The sequence below is a fragment of the Xiphias gladius genome, chromosome 1 (assembly GCF_016859285.1).
Source record: "Xiphias gladius isolate SHS-SW01 ecotype Sanya breed wild chromosome 1, ASM1685928v1, whole genome shotgun sequence".
NCBI classification, from domain to species: Eukaryota; Metazoa; Chordata; class Actinopteri; order Istiophoriformes; family Xiphiidae; genus Xiphias; species Xiphias gladius.
In genome coordinates this window covers 17,489,549-17,508,939 of record NC_053400.1, presented here as the reverse complement: position 1 = coordinate 17,508,939, position 19,391 = coordinate 17,489,549, and the positions used below count along the sequence as shown (strand labels likewise).

The window sequence follows — 19,391 nt, the reverse complement described above, 5'->3', positions numbered from 1 at the left end:
TGCAGTCATGGTCAGGAAGGTTGTTGAGCTGAAGCAAACAAACAAAAACAAAATAATGAAATATGCTTTCCAAAATTCATAATTACCTGACCTTATGTAAAAGGTACGTTACTTAAATGTGTATTGGCTAACATGGTGTGCTGGTGACATATGATGGTATCATATACACTCACCGAGCACTTTATTAGGAACATCTCTACATCTGCTTAGTAATGCAGTTATCCATCAGCCAATCATGTGGCAGCAGTGCAATGCATAAAATCATGCAGATACAGGTCAGCAGCTTCAGTTAATGAAAAACAAATTAACATTAGAGAGTGGAAAAAATGTGATCTCAGTGATGTTGACCGTGGCATATTTTTTGGAGCCAGACGGACCGGTTTGAGTGTTTCTGAAAATAAAAACCTTCCAGTGAGCAGCAGTTCTGTAGACAGAAACGCCTTGTTGATAACAGAGGTCAGAGGACAAGGGTAACTTGGATAAACATTCTTCACAACTGTGCTGAGAAGAAAAGCATCTCAGAAAGCAGAATATGTAGAGCCCTGAGGCAGATGGGCTACAACAGCAGAAGACTATATCAGCTCCACTATATGTGTGTGTGTGTGTGTATATATGTATATATGTATATATATGTGTATATATTAAGTATATATGTATATATATATACGTATATAAGACAAATGAAAATATGAGATGTGAGGCTGTTGTGGCTCAAACCAATATCTACAGTTCTTATACTCCACTGATTTGTCTTTTCCCCCCCCAGTATTTTCATTTCAGTGTGTTAGACCAGCTTCTCATGAGGGAAAATTCAGTTTTTAAAAATTTCAGGATTCTTTTAATATAAAGATATATATACAACAATATTTAATTCTGGCATTAGTGTGCACGTGGCTTGTGTGATGCTATCAGATAACAAATGCTGCCGTCTTATGTGAAACGTTCAAGACCCTGTAAGGTTTTGTTTGTACAACTGATTTTAAGGATTGGTGACAATTGTTGTATTTTGCAAATACAAATATTCTTTTAGTTTATGTTAATTTAAAATTCAAATGAATGAATAATGTAGACTGCAAGAGAATTTATGACATCAAGGTATAACTGCATCAAAAAAATTTGCAGAAGAACTGCTTATAGAACGGTTGTCTTCTTTAATGCACAGTCTTTAAGCTTGGTTTTCCTTGATATTCAAATTAACACAGTAAATACAATGGACACAAGATAAGTTGTAAACCCGCTGCCACTCTGAAATGAATCCAGTGTAGTTTTTGTGGCTTGTCCCATTCCCCTATGCCACATCACCAATAGAGCACGAGTGATATTTTATATAAAGGAGACCATAGAATGTTAATTTCAGTGTAACTAAATACTTAAATCATATGTAATAGAGTGGGTACTGTGTATGCCAGACACTATACAGAATGTGACTCCTCATTGTAGTAACTTGTTAATCACACAAACACAGACTTTTTTTTAAGACTTTTGTTTATTCATCTACCATCCCAGTGTCACTTTTGATCCATCGTGTCACAGCAGTCAGAATTATTGGCACTCCTGGTATAGACAAGCTTAACATGAGATAAATAAATCAAGAAATCCGCTATTCCCTTTGCTTAAAAAGATGAGAAATATTGCATCATAAGTTAAATTCATCTTATAAAAGATGATTACAAAATTGTTGGCACTTTGTTGTATTTTTGGCATTCATGCGAATTCACCTGACTACGGCGCAATTCTACCTTCATTGCTGACAGCTCCGAGCATTACCTACCTAGTTAATGCATGTCTCTTAATGGAATTTGACTACCAACTTTGGATTACCAACTTCAGTTAGTTTAGCAGCAGTGATTGTGGCAGCCATCAAGGGAGATGGAAAAAAAGTTGATCTAAACAAATGTTTGCAAAAAAGTAAGTGAGTATTAAAAAGTATATTGCATTAAGCTACTACTTGGTCTGTTTATCTTTTTTAGTCATCTGCACCAAATGCCAATAATTCTGGAGGGTGCTGTAAAATACAATTCAGTGAGAGAAGTGCAGTGTTTTTATTTAGGCATTTGAAATAACAACACACATTCGTCATTAAGATGGAGAAGTTGGCCTCACTGAAACCCACTGTTCATATTACCATATTTATAGGCCAGGTTTTCAAGCAGCACCTTAAGTTACAGCCTCGGCGTGATATTTTATTTTGAACAACTTCATTGATTTATGTTTCAGCTCATGTCCTGGTAATTCAACGTGAATCCCTGTGTCTGAACTTCACAGGGAAGATCTTGCCTCACACCGTGGACACAACTGCTAGTGCCAATCTCAGTGTCCAGCCACTATTTCCCACCCTAAGAGGCTGTAAAGATGGAGGTCTTGTTACTCTGCTGACCTCATACCCTGTCTATCATTCAAAAACAAAACTGAAAATCTTCAGGCAGCCCAGTGTGCATTGATAACCCCTTGCATGAACAACGCAATGATTGTGTGTGTTGGTGTGTGAGAGAGAGAGAAAGAGAGGAGAGGGACAGAGAAGGAGACTGTATATTGCACATCTCAACATATTTAGTTAGAGTACAGAGCACAGTGTCCAGAGTTCAACCTGAACTCGTCTATTCAGCACCACGAAACATTATGTGAGTGCACGGTGGCAGATGGGGGGCCTCTTGGTCCGCTTTGTGTTCCCATTCTGGCTGTTTGTCTGGCTCTGGGTTTTCTCTCTCTGTGGTCCAGCTGTTTCACATCAGATCTCATGGCTGCTTCGGCCTTTCCAGCTTCATTAAGGGCTCTGCGGTGTCTGAATCGCTGTGGTGTTTTCTCTCTCGTGGGGACTCGACTTTGCTGCAGCGTGTCCATGAGGGGGAGCGCATGTACCCACCCCTGGGCAGCATGGGCTGCTGGGAACCTGGGAACCAAACGCACAGCGACTTGTTACTAACAGAAGTCCAAAATATTGGCAGACATAAATAGAGATGCAGTGTTTTTTAAATTTAATATGGAAACAGACACAAGGAACTCCCTCTGCACACATGTGATTTCACACTAGTTGAGCTTGAAAAAAATACAATGTTTAGTGGCGTCTGAATGCATAGCTTAACACCTCCAAAAGCATATTTACAGCTATCTCCAGAGCTCAGCTTGTAAAATGCAACAGTGGCCTTGGAAGATAAAAGTTTCTGCTTGCTTCTCTCCCAGCCATTTAAAGCCTTTAGTCTGTGTAGCATGCCTCCACGCACACATACATACCAGCCATTTCTAGACAAGCCACATATTGTTCTTCATTCAAGATCCCACTGATTACATCTCAAGGGATTCTTTTAGAATCTGAAAGTGAGATAATGACCAGCTAAGATGGGGTAAGAGGCAGTTTTTATAATAATTTGATGCATCTAAAATGATCCAGAAGAGTATTCCTCCCACATGATGCGTCTTTTTCTTTGTGTAAACTAGTAATTATACAGTATAAATACCACATATAACCTCTGCTGCAACTCACAACAACTGGGCCATCTTACAACAACTGTTTATTTAGTTTTTCTTTTAATATTAGCCATACAAAGAAACAGTTTTCCAGCTTTATGGCCAATGCCACTTCACACCACTTGGTGGTGATGTCCAACCTACCAGGAAGACAACGAGGTACTGGAAGGAATGATTGATGGAGAGCTGAGAACTCACTCTGCCTTTCACTGCCCATATCAGTCTAATGCTGGGCCTCCTCAGTGAACATTATACTCAGCACCTGGCCTTTATATTTCCCCGGAGCCACATCCATAGTCTCACACACATTAGACACTGAGAGACAAAGAGAGACAGAAAGGGGGAGGGAGAAAAGATATATTGATCTTAGAAGACTGATGGTGTCTCCACTGGATTTTAATGAGCAGGATAGCAACCTACTTGGCAGCATGAGGGAGTCTGCCGCAGCGAGTGTCACAAACACCTGCTGATGACTGCTGGTTGTGTTTATGTAGTTATATGTCTCTTCAATGTGTACATACTGTATTTATATAAATGCATCTGTGTAATGCACATCTATCTTTTATCCATTCATTGTGGACATGATGTCTGTTGAAATATTTTTATTCCCTAAAATCTAATCAAAAGACTGATGAGCATGAATTCAGCAAATTAACTGAATCACACACAGGGAGGAATGTTTGCACACCTAAGAGGCAAAGTAATTACATACCTTCCCACAACATTAATAGATTTTCCCTTTCTTCCTTCTCCTCCTTTTTGTCTCCCGCTCTCTTGCTGTCACATACGCAGAATACCCTAAGCTATGGGGCACTGTGCTGCGTTCCCTCTGTGCTGCTGGCTATTAGCCATTAAGATACTTCAGTCAGCGTGTTGCTGGAAAAAATAGTACATTTCTGAAACACTATGCTCTCCTACAGAAAACCCATCAAGGCACAGGCAAAACAGCTGCAGAACACCACATTTGTGTGTGTATATGTGCACATGTACATGCACAAACATACAACAAACAATACAAACAACAATGCCCCTCTCTTTCCACCCATTTAAGGGAAACAACACTTCTTTTATTTGTGCATGCTAATCCTAGCTCAACCCAATCAGTGTTGGTGTACCGGGGCAAGTATTTTTCAGAGATAATAATATGTAATGTCATTAAAAGCCTGGAGTGGCCCCAAAGGCAGCAAGTTGAGCTGGAATCTGACCTTTTACATTCAAAGGAACTTTTATAGAGCAGCTATTAAATTCGGTCTTGTGCTTTTAAAGGATAAATCATCACTGAGACAGGAAAGCTGCTGTACAGCCTGTCTATGGGCTAAAATCTCCCAACATGCTTCACTTCTGGCTATGTCCAAAGCAGTGACATCACTGCAGGTGTTAAGAAATTGGAAACACCTGCTTTGACACCACTGATTAGGCCCGTTGTATTTTTGCCTGTGTCTATCTGATGTCATAGTTTTTTGTTATGATTTAGGCTTGTATTTCCAGTAGAATGTTCTCTCTCTCTGCACCACTGCCAACACCAAACTAGATGTCTCAAATCTGTCCATATACTGCAGTGAAACAATAACATCATATGATCGATATGCTGTGGTGTAAACAAACCATGGCTGGACAATGATTTTAATTTGTTTTCGTTTGTCTCCTTTTGTCTCCAAACCTCATTGTTCCCTGTTTTCTGTATCACTTGAATCCGTCACATGTCTACTAAAGAAATCCTTTGCAAAATCCTTAAAACAAATACCCACTCTAAAACACAGCTCCAAGTTCTTGATCATGAAAAAGTTCACCAAACAGAAACACAATAGGTTATAGTTTGCAATGTCACCAGTTAAAGCCGTGTTACTGCTCCAACGACAAAGAATAGGAGGCAAAAGCCATGCCTGTGGTAGTTTGTTAGGGATGTGGGTAAACTTTATGGTTCATCAAACTCATTTGAGTTTAAAACAAAGAGTAAACCATCTGGACAAAGTCAGCCTTTTGTTCAGTGTCTCTGGAGCTGCTCTAGAATGAGACGCTTGATAAAACACTAATTGCTGTATGTTCCCAGCATCCTGGATTCTACCAGTGAAGTAATTGAACGATCATGTTCACTGATTTTGCTTGAACTGTCCATGACAGGACAGCAAGAAAATTAAGCTTTAAGCTGCCAATAGCTGAAATTGAAAGAGAGGGACAATAAAGGGACAAAGGGAACATGGAAGTGAAAGAAAGCAGAGTACACATAAACAAACAAGACACTTCTATAAATAATGGGCTAGTGTAGTTATTTGGATTATGACAAGAGTTTAAATGGCTTTTGAAAGACCTTGTTTCTAGTAGGTAAAATTGAATTATTCAGGAACCTACATTTAGCATGAACTCACTTACCCATCCCATGTGCCTCTCCTCTCCCTACTTCCTTTAACCTCTCCCTCAACTCCTACATGCCGTCCACACACTGGTACACACTCAGCAGTTTCCCACAGAGCTGTGCTGTGCTCACACAGCACAGCTCAATAGTACCTGACCCACATTTACAATGCAAACTTTGAAACAAATTAGTTAAAGCAATTAAAGTCCTTCTGTTTCTCCACCACCCTGAACTCACTGATGACGTGATAAACAAAAACGACCAGCTATCTTTCATTAAACTGCCTTTGTCACAATTCAGCCTGCAATATTTTACTTTAATAGTTATAGCCGGGCTGTTCAAGAAAAAACTCCCCCTGCATTAAATTACAGGCCTGAATAATGAAGGAGGTTTTAGGGAATGCAGATGAAACAGAACAGCTGTTCCTCACAGCTGAGATTTGTGCCATAAGTTCCTGTTTGGATTAATCCTTTCTCAAACACACACGCCAGTATCAGTCTGCACACTACAACAATTTCATCCAAAATGACTTAAAGCACCAAAGCTCTTTGCAATCGCCTGCACATTCGGCCGCAGTGGTACTTGAACCACTGACCCTGGCAGTCGTAGGCAGCAGTCACTAACATTTCCAAAGTTAAAGCATTTTTGTGTTGACACCACCTGATGTACGTCAATAGACTTCCTGGTTAAATAAAGGTTAAACAAAGAATAAATAAATGCCGTTAGCTGTGCTGTTACTTCATTAGCTGATGACATTTAATTTTAAAATATTTGACAGTCATTGTTTGTGCAACATTAGTCTTTGTCCTCCTCCATGGCCACATTGCATGACAGTCCACTGAATCGGTCTGTTTTGTTTACCTGCCATTAATGCTCATGTGAAACAGCAACCTGCTCCACTACAGGTGCATATGACACTATTCTTTCAAAATTCAAATTATTTTTTAATACCAGAAAACATTATGTAGAGACAGCTGTATTGCATGTCTCTAATGATCATGTGATTTTCTGTGGATCTTGTGTGGCCCTATAAGCAATACACAGTACTTCTACAGTATCAGTCTGCACACTCTTGCAACTGTCTACAGCCATCTTGGTCGCTGCATCTATCTGGGTTTGTGATCCTTCCTCTCTAAAAGCCATATCTGAGGCAGACATGGAGATAGAGTTATGGGAATGAAGGACAAACGCAAGCTAAGACACAGAGGATGAGGGCGGCGAGGATTGTGTCTGCGGTGTGTGTGAGACATAAACAGCTCAAGAACTGAGAGATTTTTCGCACCCAAGTTGAAGAAAAGCAGCACAAAATGCTATAGCTTATGTCAAAAGGTTACAGACTCTCGGCAGGAAGAAATGTTTGCCATGTTCTCAGATGACTGATGAATTTTTATTCATGATTTATGCAATTAAAAATAGAAGAGTGAATGACACACTGTTCATTGTAAAATTGTCACTTGCATTGATTAACAATGAAAAAAATCAATAAAATATGTCATTCTAAGACTGCAAACATTTAATCATTTCTGGGTTTTTGTTTTTCTCACAAATGAAATCATTTAACATCATAACAGTGGTATACATCTGTCTGTCCGCTGACAGCAGGACTCCATCTTGATTAGCAGAGCAGCAGATGTGACGCCTTGGACAGGAAGCCTCTTGGCTGTTTATCTCCTGCAGCTGTGCCGTATGGCTACAGCTGAAAAGGTGGGGGGGGACTAAAACTGTTAAGTCCAGTATCATTTACTGACCTGTTGTTGTTTGAGGCTTAAGTTTAGCCCTGAAGAAAAATTCTTTGAGATAGTGCATAGGTGTACATGTGTTTAATTATCATTAAATGATACAGAACATTGACAGATTTGCATTTATGGCGCTATCATTGTTGATCAAAATGAACTGAACTGAATACAACTATAGCAGATTTTTAAATATGCATCAAATCTGAAAAAAAATAACTTATTACTGTTGGATTAATGTATGAAGTGAATTCATAAATGAAACAATGTTATAATTAATTGATTTCACTTTTTGAAGGAGCAAAAGCATTTTATATGCTTATCATCAAGATTGATGATAAGTGACTGATTATATATGATTACTCTTTGACAGCAACTAGACTAGCAACTCACCTGCAAGTGCTTCACTCAAGTTAACAGACTACATTTTAGCCAAGTTACACTTTTTAATTACTTCCCATCCTGTTGAAATACATCCATTGCTATGATCCACGTGTGGCTCAGCTGGTACAGTAACTCCATAATGGTGATAGGTCTGTCTTACGCTACTCTTATCTTAGCACTGGCAGTGAGAATCCTTTTGGTGTATATAATAAACTGGAATACTTTTCTAAGTTTTAGTAAAGCATTTTACTTGAGTACTTTAGACTCAACAATGCACAAGGTTTTATGAAGAAACAAAGAAAATCGTTCGTTTTTGCACATCAGATGCGCCTCTGCACTAAGTGCTGTATAACATCATTAATTTAAATAGTTGGCTGTGGAAGTGAAGACAGCAACATACAGTACAGATGGCGCGCTGGGACCATAACTCACAATCAACAAGCTGTGCCATGAAATTGAACATTAGATAAGTATTCTCAGTTGTGATAATTTTATTTATTTTGTATAAAAAAATGTCTTATTAACCAGTATAATCCAAACAAATTTTTTCTCATAAGAATCATAACAGAGTTAGACAGTTTAAAAGGGGAAGTTTAACTGTGTTAACTGCCCACAAACTGTTATCAGTTTATGGGCAGTTTATCCATGGCACTGTGAAGGAGTCATGTGACATTTCAAATCATAATAGCTCAGCAGGCCTTTTTAGGATCCTGCTGAGCCATAATGATATGAAGCTCCTGCTTTTACACGCACGTGTGGGCACACACATACACGCACACACACACACGCATGCACACACACACACACACACACACACACACATGTTTACAGTATACAGTGTATACGTATATTATTCTACTTCCCCCAGGCCATTGACTAGTACCACTCCCGCACTCCAAAAAAGTTAATGAGTTGAGGAAAAAGACTGCAGGGAATAATTTTAATTTGGGAAAAGCTACCTTTCAGAAGGTTACAAAAATACCATGTTAGCAAAAGCAGTTGTTTGTAATCGTTTTTGTTTACACTTGCATTATTTGAAATCTCTGTGTCGGCCATGGGTCAGCAGATCTATCTGCACACCTTAACAACACAGTTCAAATGTTAATGCATAAGTCTGTTGCCAAGAGTATGAATAGACACAATGTCTACATTTTGTAACTTTTAGCTCAAACTTATTGAAATGGTCCACATTCAATGAGAATGTGCTTTGAGGGTTACCATTAAATCTACATAGCGTGCGCTGTTTTCTGCACAAAACCTTGAGTGAATCTAGGCATTGTTTTGCAATGACAGAGTTTCTCCTTCCCTTTATATTTGTTGTACTTGTTTAAATACATGTGCATTTCAATTTTTAGCAGGCCTTACCTGCTGGGAACTCGTTGTGGTTTTCCTCATCAGAGTCAGCAAAGACTTCAGCCAGTTCCTGGTCAGACATGTCTGTCAGCTCAGTCAGATCCAGGAGGTCAAAGTGCACCTCTAAAGAAGATACACTACTCAGTGGTTCTACGAGGCAGAAAGAGAAAACACCATAATTTTTAGTATCCAGAAGAAAAGTGGCCCTGTAGAAGTGGGGGCAAAACTGCATTTTCTTATGAACACAGAGCTCCTCAAACCACTGTGTAATGCTGCTGTTGAAACTCCACTGTGCTCATAATCAGATCAATAGGTTGCTCTTGTGGTACTATTGTAAAATTGATTTCAAAAAAGACCATCTTCAGCAATTTTCACTCTTTTATCAACTTTTATCTGCACATCTCTTGTAAAGCTGAGGGCTATCTTCTTCAGAAATATTTCAGTCATAGTAGATTTCTTGAAGCTGCCTTTGAGCCTGCCAATGTAGCCAGACAATTGACACAGGCAGTGACTGAAGAACTGAGACACAAGCTAAAGCTAAAGTCAGTGGAGATGAAAACAGCCAGTTATTCAACGCATTGTGATCTCAATTTTTCTCCTGAGTGCGTTGCACATGTTCATTTTTGCACAACCTTCTGATTCTTTAGCATACAGCACTCTCTGCTGCTGCGCACAGCAGGGTTAATATCACATTTGCTGTCCATCAACGTGCCAGACTCAGCATTCCCATCAGGCTACCACCAAAGCTGACATCTTAATGTAATGTATGTAAAGTAAAATTATTCTATTATTCTATTCTATTATGTTATTATCCTGTGTGGTTTGTGTGCTGTTTTCCAGGCTGTTTAAGGCAGTCCTTCAGGCTGAAGAAGAGAAGTCCACCCTCTTGCTGCTGTTTGTCTGCTGCTACATTTAATTCTCTGTGTCGTCCTCCTGATAGAGCACATATTGATTTAACGATGGCTGATCATCATGCTGAAGCAGTGGCTGGTCACTGTGCCATTTTTCAAATATGTTAAAAATACCCTACACATGAAATGCTAGGAGACAAGTGCAATTAAAATTAAGGAAGCAGTGACTATGAAAGAATACAAATAAGAAATGAGCAATGAACATTTTGAGACTTTGTATTTGATCGCCTTTAGTTCAACTAAGATTTAGATCGCCTAAGATTGATCATCAGGACTTCAAACTCCAAAGATCCACCACACCTGTTTTCACCCCAAACCTTCTGCTCTACTTCAAATGTTCATGCATTCCTAGTTTTAAGTGCCATGTTCAGAAGCAGGACTGGGTCACATGCTGGCCATTACCCAGGTAGATATTACATGCATGAATATTTACAAACCCACTGAGCATGTGGCCAGCATATAAACGCTCAACAGGAAATAATATTGTATTTGAAATTGTATTTTTAATTGTGTACAAAAAGAGATAAATAGGAACAGAGAATGACAATTAAGATGAAGGATGACTAAGATCAGTGAAAGACACAAAAAAGAGAGGAATGGAAGTAATAGTGCCATTTTAATCTTTTTATATCTCAAACCTTTAAGAAAAACAATAACTAACAATAATTTTACCTCCCAATAAAACTTATTCCCTTAAAACAGGTGATTTCTCATCTTCCTTTGCAGTAATCACCTTTGGGATACCTCAGGGCTCCATTCTAGTCCCCATCTATTTTTTCCTCTTTGTGTTCCAAATTTGGTAATATCTTTGCAAACACATGTTCACTTCAATCCTGATATTAAAGATGAAAGTCCCCATTAAAACCAAATCCCACACTCTAAAGACCTGCCTTGCAGACATCCACTGAAATCAGTAATAATCCTATTTGGCCTCCAAACCCCTGAAATCTTGTTTAAAGATCTTGATTGTCTATTTTCCAGCATAAAGTTCTAAGAAAGAAAAGTAATTTTTCAAAAGGTGATTGTCCTTGCTCTTATGTGTTCCTGTTTTGATCACATAAGATTTTGACTGATCTGTCCCTGTCGTGGTCACAGTCTGTCTCGTGTGCCTACTTTGTTTTATTATCCAGCAGTTAAACAGATATTTAACTGCCTCCAATTGTCGCATTTCACCACCAGTCGCCACGTAGCAATAGAATAATTTTTAGGTTTGTCCCGCCGTCCTGATCTACTTTAGACAAGTTCCATATTGGACTGGGAAAAGATCTCCCTTAGAAAATTACATTACCTTATTGTATAAATAACAATGCATATACTATCCATTTGAACGCTTGAAAACTGTATGGCTCTTCATTAAAAGGTTAAGCTAATCAGTTCCCATCCTTACACCTCTCAACACAACAACACATATAATTAAACAGCAGCAACAGAAATTAGCAGAACCAGCAGTCAACAGTCAGAACTATTTTACATCCAAATCTTTAGCCATTTTTCTATGTCTGATGTCTGATAGTTCACACATACGGTTGACAAGAATCATACATCCTTTTTCTATTATTTTCATATTTTTCATTGCTTCTTGAATTTTTCTGTGGATATATTCCCCACAGGCTTCAAGGCGCTTGCTTATAGCTATCGGTCTTTTTGACCCCCTTTTCAGGAAGAGTGCAGAAACTGGAGGCAGTGAAACAGGGAGGCTGGAAATTGTGGAGGAGGAGATAAAGAGACAAGAGAGAGAGGCAGGGTGATGGGAGAAGAGGGAGAGATGAAAAAGCGCTGAATGTAAAACAATAAGAGAGGAAGGGAAGAAAGAGATAGGAGATGAAGACGAAGGAAGGCCTTTTGTAAAAGAAAACATTCCTTGCATAATTTTGTGCCTTTATTTTGAACTGGTTACAAGGCTACTCCCATTCTGCTGCGCTTGGTTTTTAACCACATCTCCCCCATCTCTTTTTTCCTCTCCCACACCCTTTCTCCTTGAATAATTGATCAATACGTTTTCTCTCCCAGGCAGACACACTGAAACAACTGCCTCCATCTCAAAAGCCAATCATGGAGCTCTGAGATGCCAGTGGGGAGGACTGACAATAGAGAATTCATACTGAGTTTAAAAAAAAACAGCAGATGTGTCTAAAGCAGATGAATGATGTAAAAGACCATTGCCTCTTCATACAGCAAGCATGCAGCCTGTTGGCCCGTAAAGTCAAATTTGTGTATTCTGATCCATAAAGACTCCTTCTTGACATTTCTTTAATTTTAAGCATGCCCTTAATCTCACACTTAATATTCATGCCTTTGTAGTTAATGTGTGCGAAATAGAGGTCCTTTCAATTCATGGATAAGTAATAAGATAGTTTCTTTAATTCAGAATATGACTGTAATAAAAATAATTGTTTTCAATTTTTCAGCTCTCCATTTGATGTACTATAAAAAGGTTTTCCTTTTATTTTCAGTCCCTTTTTTTCCTTTTTCCCCTCTTTCGTCTCTCTCCACGTAGAAAGGTACAGACGGATTCAACTGAAGGAACAAAGAATAGAGAGGATGGGTAAGAGGGAGGAGTTCACATTTGGGAGAAGGGATAAGAATAAGAGAGCAGAGGAGATGTGCCTTGCATGTTAGATATATGTAATTCCCTTCCCTCTCTTCTGGCCCATTAGGGGCTCTGAGGTCATCAATCCAGTCTGAACAGCTTGAGAATGAGGGCTGGGCTCTGATGGAGTGAAGACAATTGAGACAAAGCTAAGCTACTGATCTGGAATATTAAACACGCAATGCCAAAATAGATTTCCTCTAAATGATATATTCTGTTGATGTCCAGCTGTCCATACACCATTTGACATATTGCAACGACATTGCAACATGTTGTAGTTATTTTCTGTTGCACTGTTTGCTAATCAACATTTGACAGGTAAATAAGCTGTAATTTCTAAATTTGAGAACATACACACGGCAAAGTGCAGACCAAGGAGCTCTTCAATGCAAGTCCATCAACCTTAAAACATGTCACACAACTCTTCTCTAGTACATCATGCTTTATTCACCACCCTGATGAAGGCAAGTTAGCCTAAAATGCTTGTAGAATAAAGCATGCCTTACTGGAAAAGAAGTCCATGACATGTTTTAATTTTGTAGGAAATAAGCTGTATCAAGTTTTTTGGATCCAAAATTTATTTGTTCTTCCTTTTAAGGTGGGTTGTTTGCTCTAGGACTAATAATAAAACTGTAACTGTGGACTCCCCTTTTGAAGATAAAACTGCATCACTAGGAAGAAATTCGTTTCTGCGCCAGTCAGGGTGGACCTGCAAGGTGGTTCTGTGGCACTGTGGACAAAACATGGATGAATATTCTTCATGAAATGTAAAAAAGTGAGTAAAAATTTGAATTTGATTCTTGATCTCTTGATGATATTGTGATGACAGTGAAGGAGGAAGAGGGCTGATTATTTTGTTGAAATCATGTTTTTTCAGGAGGGGGATTTTAACAGTATTTTGTACATTTTTTAAACCAGCAATTGCCTTTCTTGATGCTGATCTTGGCTTCTCTTTCTCTCCTCCTACCTCTCTTGCCACATACTATTAGCTGACCAGCCAGGTGGCATGGCTGGTTAGTGGATCACATTAAATCACAGAGACACAGACATTAGCCTCTGGATGACCTGTCTCTCTGAAAAAGTGTAGTTAGTGAAGGAGATAAAGGCTGCCTTGTCACCATGTAGCCCCAGTATCCGTTTCTGTGTTTCTGTGCCCTGGGCTCTGTCTTTTGCACCTACAGGGGAGGCTCTGTATGGGACTGATGCACAATGAGTCCTTTCAACCTCGGCTAGGCTGCAGCGGTCTTTGAGCATGTGTGACCAGAATACCTAAAAAAGGCAGGGATCATTCAGTGGGTTTCATGATCAGGGCAGATCAACCTGGACTCTACTGTATGAGGATGTACACTGTAGATAGCCCACAGCTATATGTGTGGAATGCTTTGTGTGTTGCTAATGTATTCGTGCTCCACCGGCGTATGCTATGAGATTAATTATGTGTTACTATATTTTACTGTACATCGATCCAGTAGTGACTGTCACTGATAAGACTCTCTAAGCAGAAGCAGGATATCCTCCACTCTCCTTCCTTATCTCTTTATTATTGAAGACTCTTTCTATTGATCTATCTTACTCAAGTTATTTTCCACCGGTAATTAGCCTGTAACACCTCTTTACCACCAATGAATATTCATCACGGGTAATATCTCCCCCTCTCTAAACCCCTTTCCCTGGTACTCACGTCTCTTTTCAGTGATGTGCAGCAGGCTGGCAGTGTGGCCTGACAGACTGCCCTCCTCCTCCCCTGCTGGGTGCTGGAAGAACTCCTTAGATAGGTCGCCTGAGCTGGAAGGCTTCAGCAGCTTCTGGATGTCTTTATTGGGCTCTATCAGCACACATAGACACAGAAACAGAGGAAAGCAAAGATGTTGATCATAGGTATTAGATTTTTAATAAAAGATTTCATTAGAGATGCTAGCTTGTTTGCTCTAATTAACTTACTGTAGATCTGGGGGTCAACCCCAGAACAACTTAAGGCATCAAAAAACTGCAGTGAAATCTGCAAAGACATATCCTGGGTTAATGAAGAGGAACAAATTATTGAGGCGATCCCAAGCACTGAAAGAAATCGATGTTCGCTCCAGTGCTTGTCAGTCTTTTTTGGTGATTATCCTCCTTGCATGTTATGTTTTCCTATTCAATTACCAAATCAAAACCAGACATTGATCCCCACTTGTCTATCATAATACTTTAACATCTCTATTTTACTATCCGTCTGTCCTTTTTTCCTTTAAGGCATTCTTTTCAACATCCATGCAGTCTATACAAGTCTACAAGCTCTGTCTTTTGTAAGTTCCTTATCAATTTCTGTTGCTTTTGATTCAACAGTTGTCACAGTATCATCATTTCAACGTTTCTATAAAGAAAAAGTATTCTGAGAGCCTGGTCGTGTTCTTTGCTCCAGTCAGCTGAAAAACATCTCAAACATCCATTCAAAATAGAAAACCATTTTCACACAGGCTATTGACAAAGTCTGAAAATAGAAGGTACTTAAAATAGCATCCCTTCAAATGGAGCAGTATCCACAAACTCTAAATTTGTTAAACCTGATCAAGGTTAAATGTTTGACACAGCTGAAAACACGGTAGGGCATGTGATGAGGCTGAGTTAGGTAAGGACAGGAGTACAGAAGCTCTGCACATTTTATTAAAAAAAATCCTCAATATTTGAATTACAACTGCAACCTAAAATTTCCAAACTGCATGAGGTTAAAATTAAAGGAGATATAACAGACTGTTCTATTGCTACAGATCAAGCATGTTGCATAAAAAAAACAAAACAATGAGGTTTAAAAGGAAAAAATACCAGAAAAAATGACTTTGTGTAGGGAGCAACACTTAGCAAAAATGAAAGCAGTATGGCTGTTTTTTATGATAGCATGCAGACTTGATGGTTAGTAGTGTGGGAGTGTGGCACGGCTTCCTGTTGAGCCTCACCAGATGGCTGGTAACATTGCTACATGCAATTTGCTCCCAGACAGTTGAATTTCTCATTTCAGATGAAAAGTGTGTTGAAGCCAAGGCCAAGGCTGAACATGATGGATTCTGATCTCACTCTGAGAAGCCCATTGTTCATTGCTGGCTATGATTGTTTCCCCCACTGAGGAGTCAACCAAACTCAAAGACTCTAGCGTTACCTCTGTTGCTATTATGAAATGTTTGTTTAATTTTTTTTTACATTTAAACTGTCTACCGAGAGTTTTGGTTTCCCTTTCCATCACAGTCCTCAGCAAACATACATTGCATAAATCCTGCTATTTTACTGTTTGTGACCATCCATCCATCCATCCATCAATCCATCCATCCAGGGTCAAATCCTATTTCTTAGCCCTAAGACCATTTTTTCCCAGCCAAATGCTCCCACGAGACGATTGGGCTATGAGTCAAGTTTCAGAGCCACCAACTACGCCTGCTTCATATGAAAATGTTCAAAAAAGACAGCTATAGACACCCTGTCAATGTAACACAGAGTTTTCCAAATATAGCCTGATTTAGCCACCACTTGCTGAACTGACTGTGAAGAATCCTGAGTATAAAATGTGAATATGAGTTACTGCTGGTAAAGGACAGTCAGCTTATCACACATGTGCCCTTTTCAGGCTGTGGCTGACAGTGTCTTGAGCTGTCAGCCGTGACTGTCTGTGAAACAACTAACCCTAGACAAACATAGAGAGAAAGAGAAAGAGGGAGAGAGCGAGGGTAAGAGAGATGGAGGGAGGATGAGAAGGAGAAACTAACAGTTTATAGTGTTTTTGGTGCATTCTCTACTACTGTTAACGCGTCCTCAGATACGGCATGTTAACGATGATCAAGTGGTTTACCCCCCACCCCCCCAAATACCAACCAACAAAACAAACATACAAACGAAAAACAATATTACTGTGAGTATCTGCTGAAATTGCAACTTATAGTGGCTTCAGAGATGTTGTTTTACCCCACGGTACAATAGAGTAATAAAGCAACATTTTAATAGTGGTTGAATGCACACTGTAGATTCCGATGCAGCTAATGTACTGACAAATAAACAATCCCTCTATTGCTTTGCCTCACTTTCTACATTAAGAGATGCAAATCTTTTGATTTTTATCAAAGCAAATGTTATTATCTGTCCTACGTGAGCATGTCATTTAAGACTTAGATAGCCGGCAATACTTTCACTGTACTATAGAAACATATTTAAATTATCAATGAATTGAATGTTTAGATGTTACGATACAATAGTGGCACTGAGGCATTGTGCAGTGCTACCACACTGCACAGGCTTCTCTGGATGGCCTTTACACAAAGGCCATATGCGTCCACTATTGTACTACTTTTTGTATTTTATCAGTCCACCTTGTGTGTGGTTGACCTATAGTGTGTAAATATAAAAAGACCTGTACTGCTAGGCAATAGACTAAACATGAAACTTGAATGTAGAAATTAACCCTCCACAACTGGAGCCTTGGTGAGGAAAAAGATCACAGATAGAGTAATGGTGCACTGCTAACTCTTGACTAGAAAAAAAGTAACATGCAGTGAAGTGATTCAAGAGCAGCTAATATGCTGTTTGGAAAGTGTCTCCCATTTTGCAAACATTTTGAACATTTGAAGAAAGACACTCCCAGCAGGCAGGCAATTCACAGCACAAGTCATTCAAAAGACAAAGGCACTCTGCAACAACCATGGTTGTGTAATGTGACAAAGGCTGTGGCACAGAGAAAAGAAAGCACAGAAAATGGCTCTTACCTGGGCTCCCTGCCCCTCCCTGTGCCTCCATGCAGCTTAGCAGAGTGTCCTGCTGTTCGCCACACCAGCATCGGAGAGTGGAGGAGACAAACAGGGAGGGAAGAAGGGAGAGGCGAAGGGAGAGTGTGTCAGTGTGTGTGCATATGAGAGAGAGCAAGGGTGGGGAGACAGAGCGAGACCACAGCTTTCCAAAGACTCTGCTCCTCCTCCTTTTTTTTTGTCCTCTGTTGTTCTAGATTTCCCAAACAGGTGATGTTGGTGTCTTCTCTCGCACAGTCCACCTGCTCTGCTCTGCCATCAGAGCTGTCTGAGTGCTGCACTGCCTCACCGAGCGAGTCAACCACAGTGAGGGGGGTCTGGAAACAGCGACATCACTGCAAATTTATAAGCTACTTGGTTTAGTAAACGCAGCATTGTGAGGCTTGGCTTGGTATGCACAGAATACACAGAGAGAGATCCAGAGCGAAAGAGGGTGAGAGAGAGAAAGGGAGGCAGGGTTGAGCTGGCAGCCTGCCCAGACTGGGAGAGAATGGGGTGCCAGAGAGGGTTATTGACCACTGGAGGGGGGAATTGTGTGTGTTTGCCTGTGTGAATGAGTGTCCCTGTGTGTATGTGGATCATTTCGCATGAATGTGGCATAACAATGCGTGGATATACTTAGGGGCAAGTTGTTAAACCTGACGATGGGGGCAGTTACTACCAGACATACCCAGCTCAGGCATGGTGTCTGGGTGGCAGAAAGGCAGATGATTAAAAGAAGTATCTGGCAATTAGAGACTTACATTTGAGAGTACATTTTAGAAGAGCAATGACAAATAATGCATTTTCCCATCACTGAATTACTTGTCTGTTACACTTGAAGGAAATCTGAATCCTGTGCCTTCAGAGAACCAGCAAATGGTTCTTCTTTCTGCTGTGGGTAATCTGCTGGTAGAGCTCGCCCTCTAGTGGCGGGATCTGACGCCTGCAGGTAGTCATGTGATTATCTTGTGGTATTGTTGTTTTTTGTTTTGTTTTTTGGGTCCTTTGCCCACATTGACGAGGCGGTGTGTTTGTGGATCATAATAAAGCGCTGGCCATAGATCAGGGACTGTACGTTGTGTGGTATCAGACCTGCGTGATCAGTAACCAAACTGCCAGAGACTTTGAGACGGATACCTTTGTGACATCCTTTAGCGAAAACAGCAGTTGGACTCATTTACTCCTGTGTACTGCACAGTTGAATGGCCTTACAAATATCCTACGCTGTCTTGCGCAGAGGTGGCACATGAGGGAACTTTCCCCCACTGACCAAGGGTTTTTGTTTTGTTTTCGTTATGTCTCGACAATTACGGGATGGATTGCCATAACATTCGGTATGAATACTGTATCCATGGTGCACGGAGGGTGAATCCCGAATCTCCGGCGCCTCCAGGAAGCGACAGTTTGTGGTTTAAACTAAAATCTCTCAGCCAGTATTCGATGGATTGCCATAAAATGTGGTATAGGCATTCCCGTTACCCTTAGGATGAATTATAATCACTTCGGTGATCATCTGACTTCTTGTCTAGCGCCACCTCTAGATTATAGTTTTAATTGCTCCAAAACTTTGGTTTGCGACTAGATACCTGCTACACTAACGACATTCCCATCGACCTCAGTTGTGCTTTGTGGTTATTGTGTATCGGTAATTGCAAACGTTAGCATGCTAACACGCTAAACTAAAATGGCGAACGTGGTGAGCGTTATACCTGCTTGACATCAGCGTGTAAACATTGTCGTTGTGAGATCTTTGGCTTGCTGGTGAGGCTGTGGACTATGAGTCTTGTTGCTGTGAATGTTTCCTTAAATAAAGGTACGGAGAAGTTACTGAGTCATGATATACTGTATATCGTT

At 40.0% G+C, this 19,391-nt stretch overlaps 1 protein-coding gene across 1 annotated transcript; it reads right to left on the bottom strand.

Moving 5' to 3' along the window:
- Positions 1-1,345: 1,345 nt before the first annotated feature.
- dbndd1 (dysbindin domain containing 1) lies at positions 1,346-19,321 on the bottom strand. Its single transcript, XM_040139360.1, has 5 exons — positions 19,247-19,321; positions 17,517-17,872; positions 14,471-14,614; positions 9,301-9,438; positions 1,346-2,890 (listed from the first exon to the last, which is right to left on the bottom strand). The coding sequence occupies exons 2-5, from the start codon at positions 17,545-17,547 to the stop codon at positions 2,736-2,738; spliced, it is 468 nt and encodes a 155-aa protein (XP_039995294.1). The 5' UTR covers positions 17,548-17,872; positions 19,247-19,321; the 3' UTR covers positions 1,346-2,735.
- Positions 19,322-19,391: the final 70 nt, after the last annotated feature.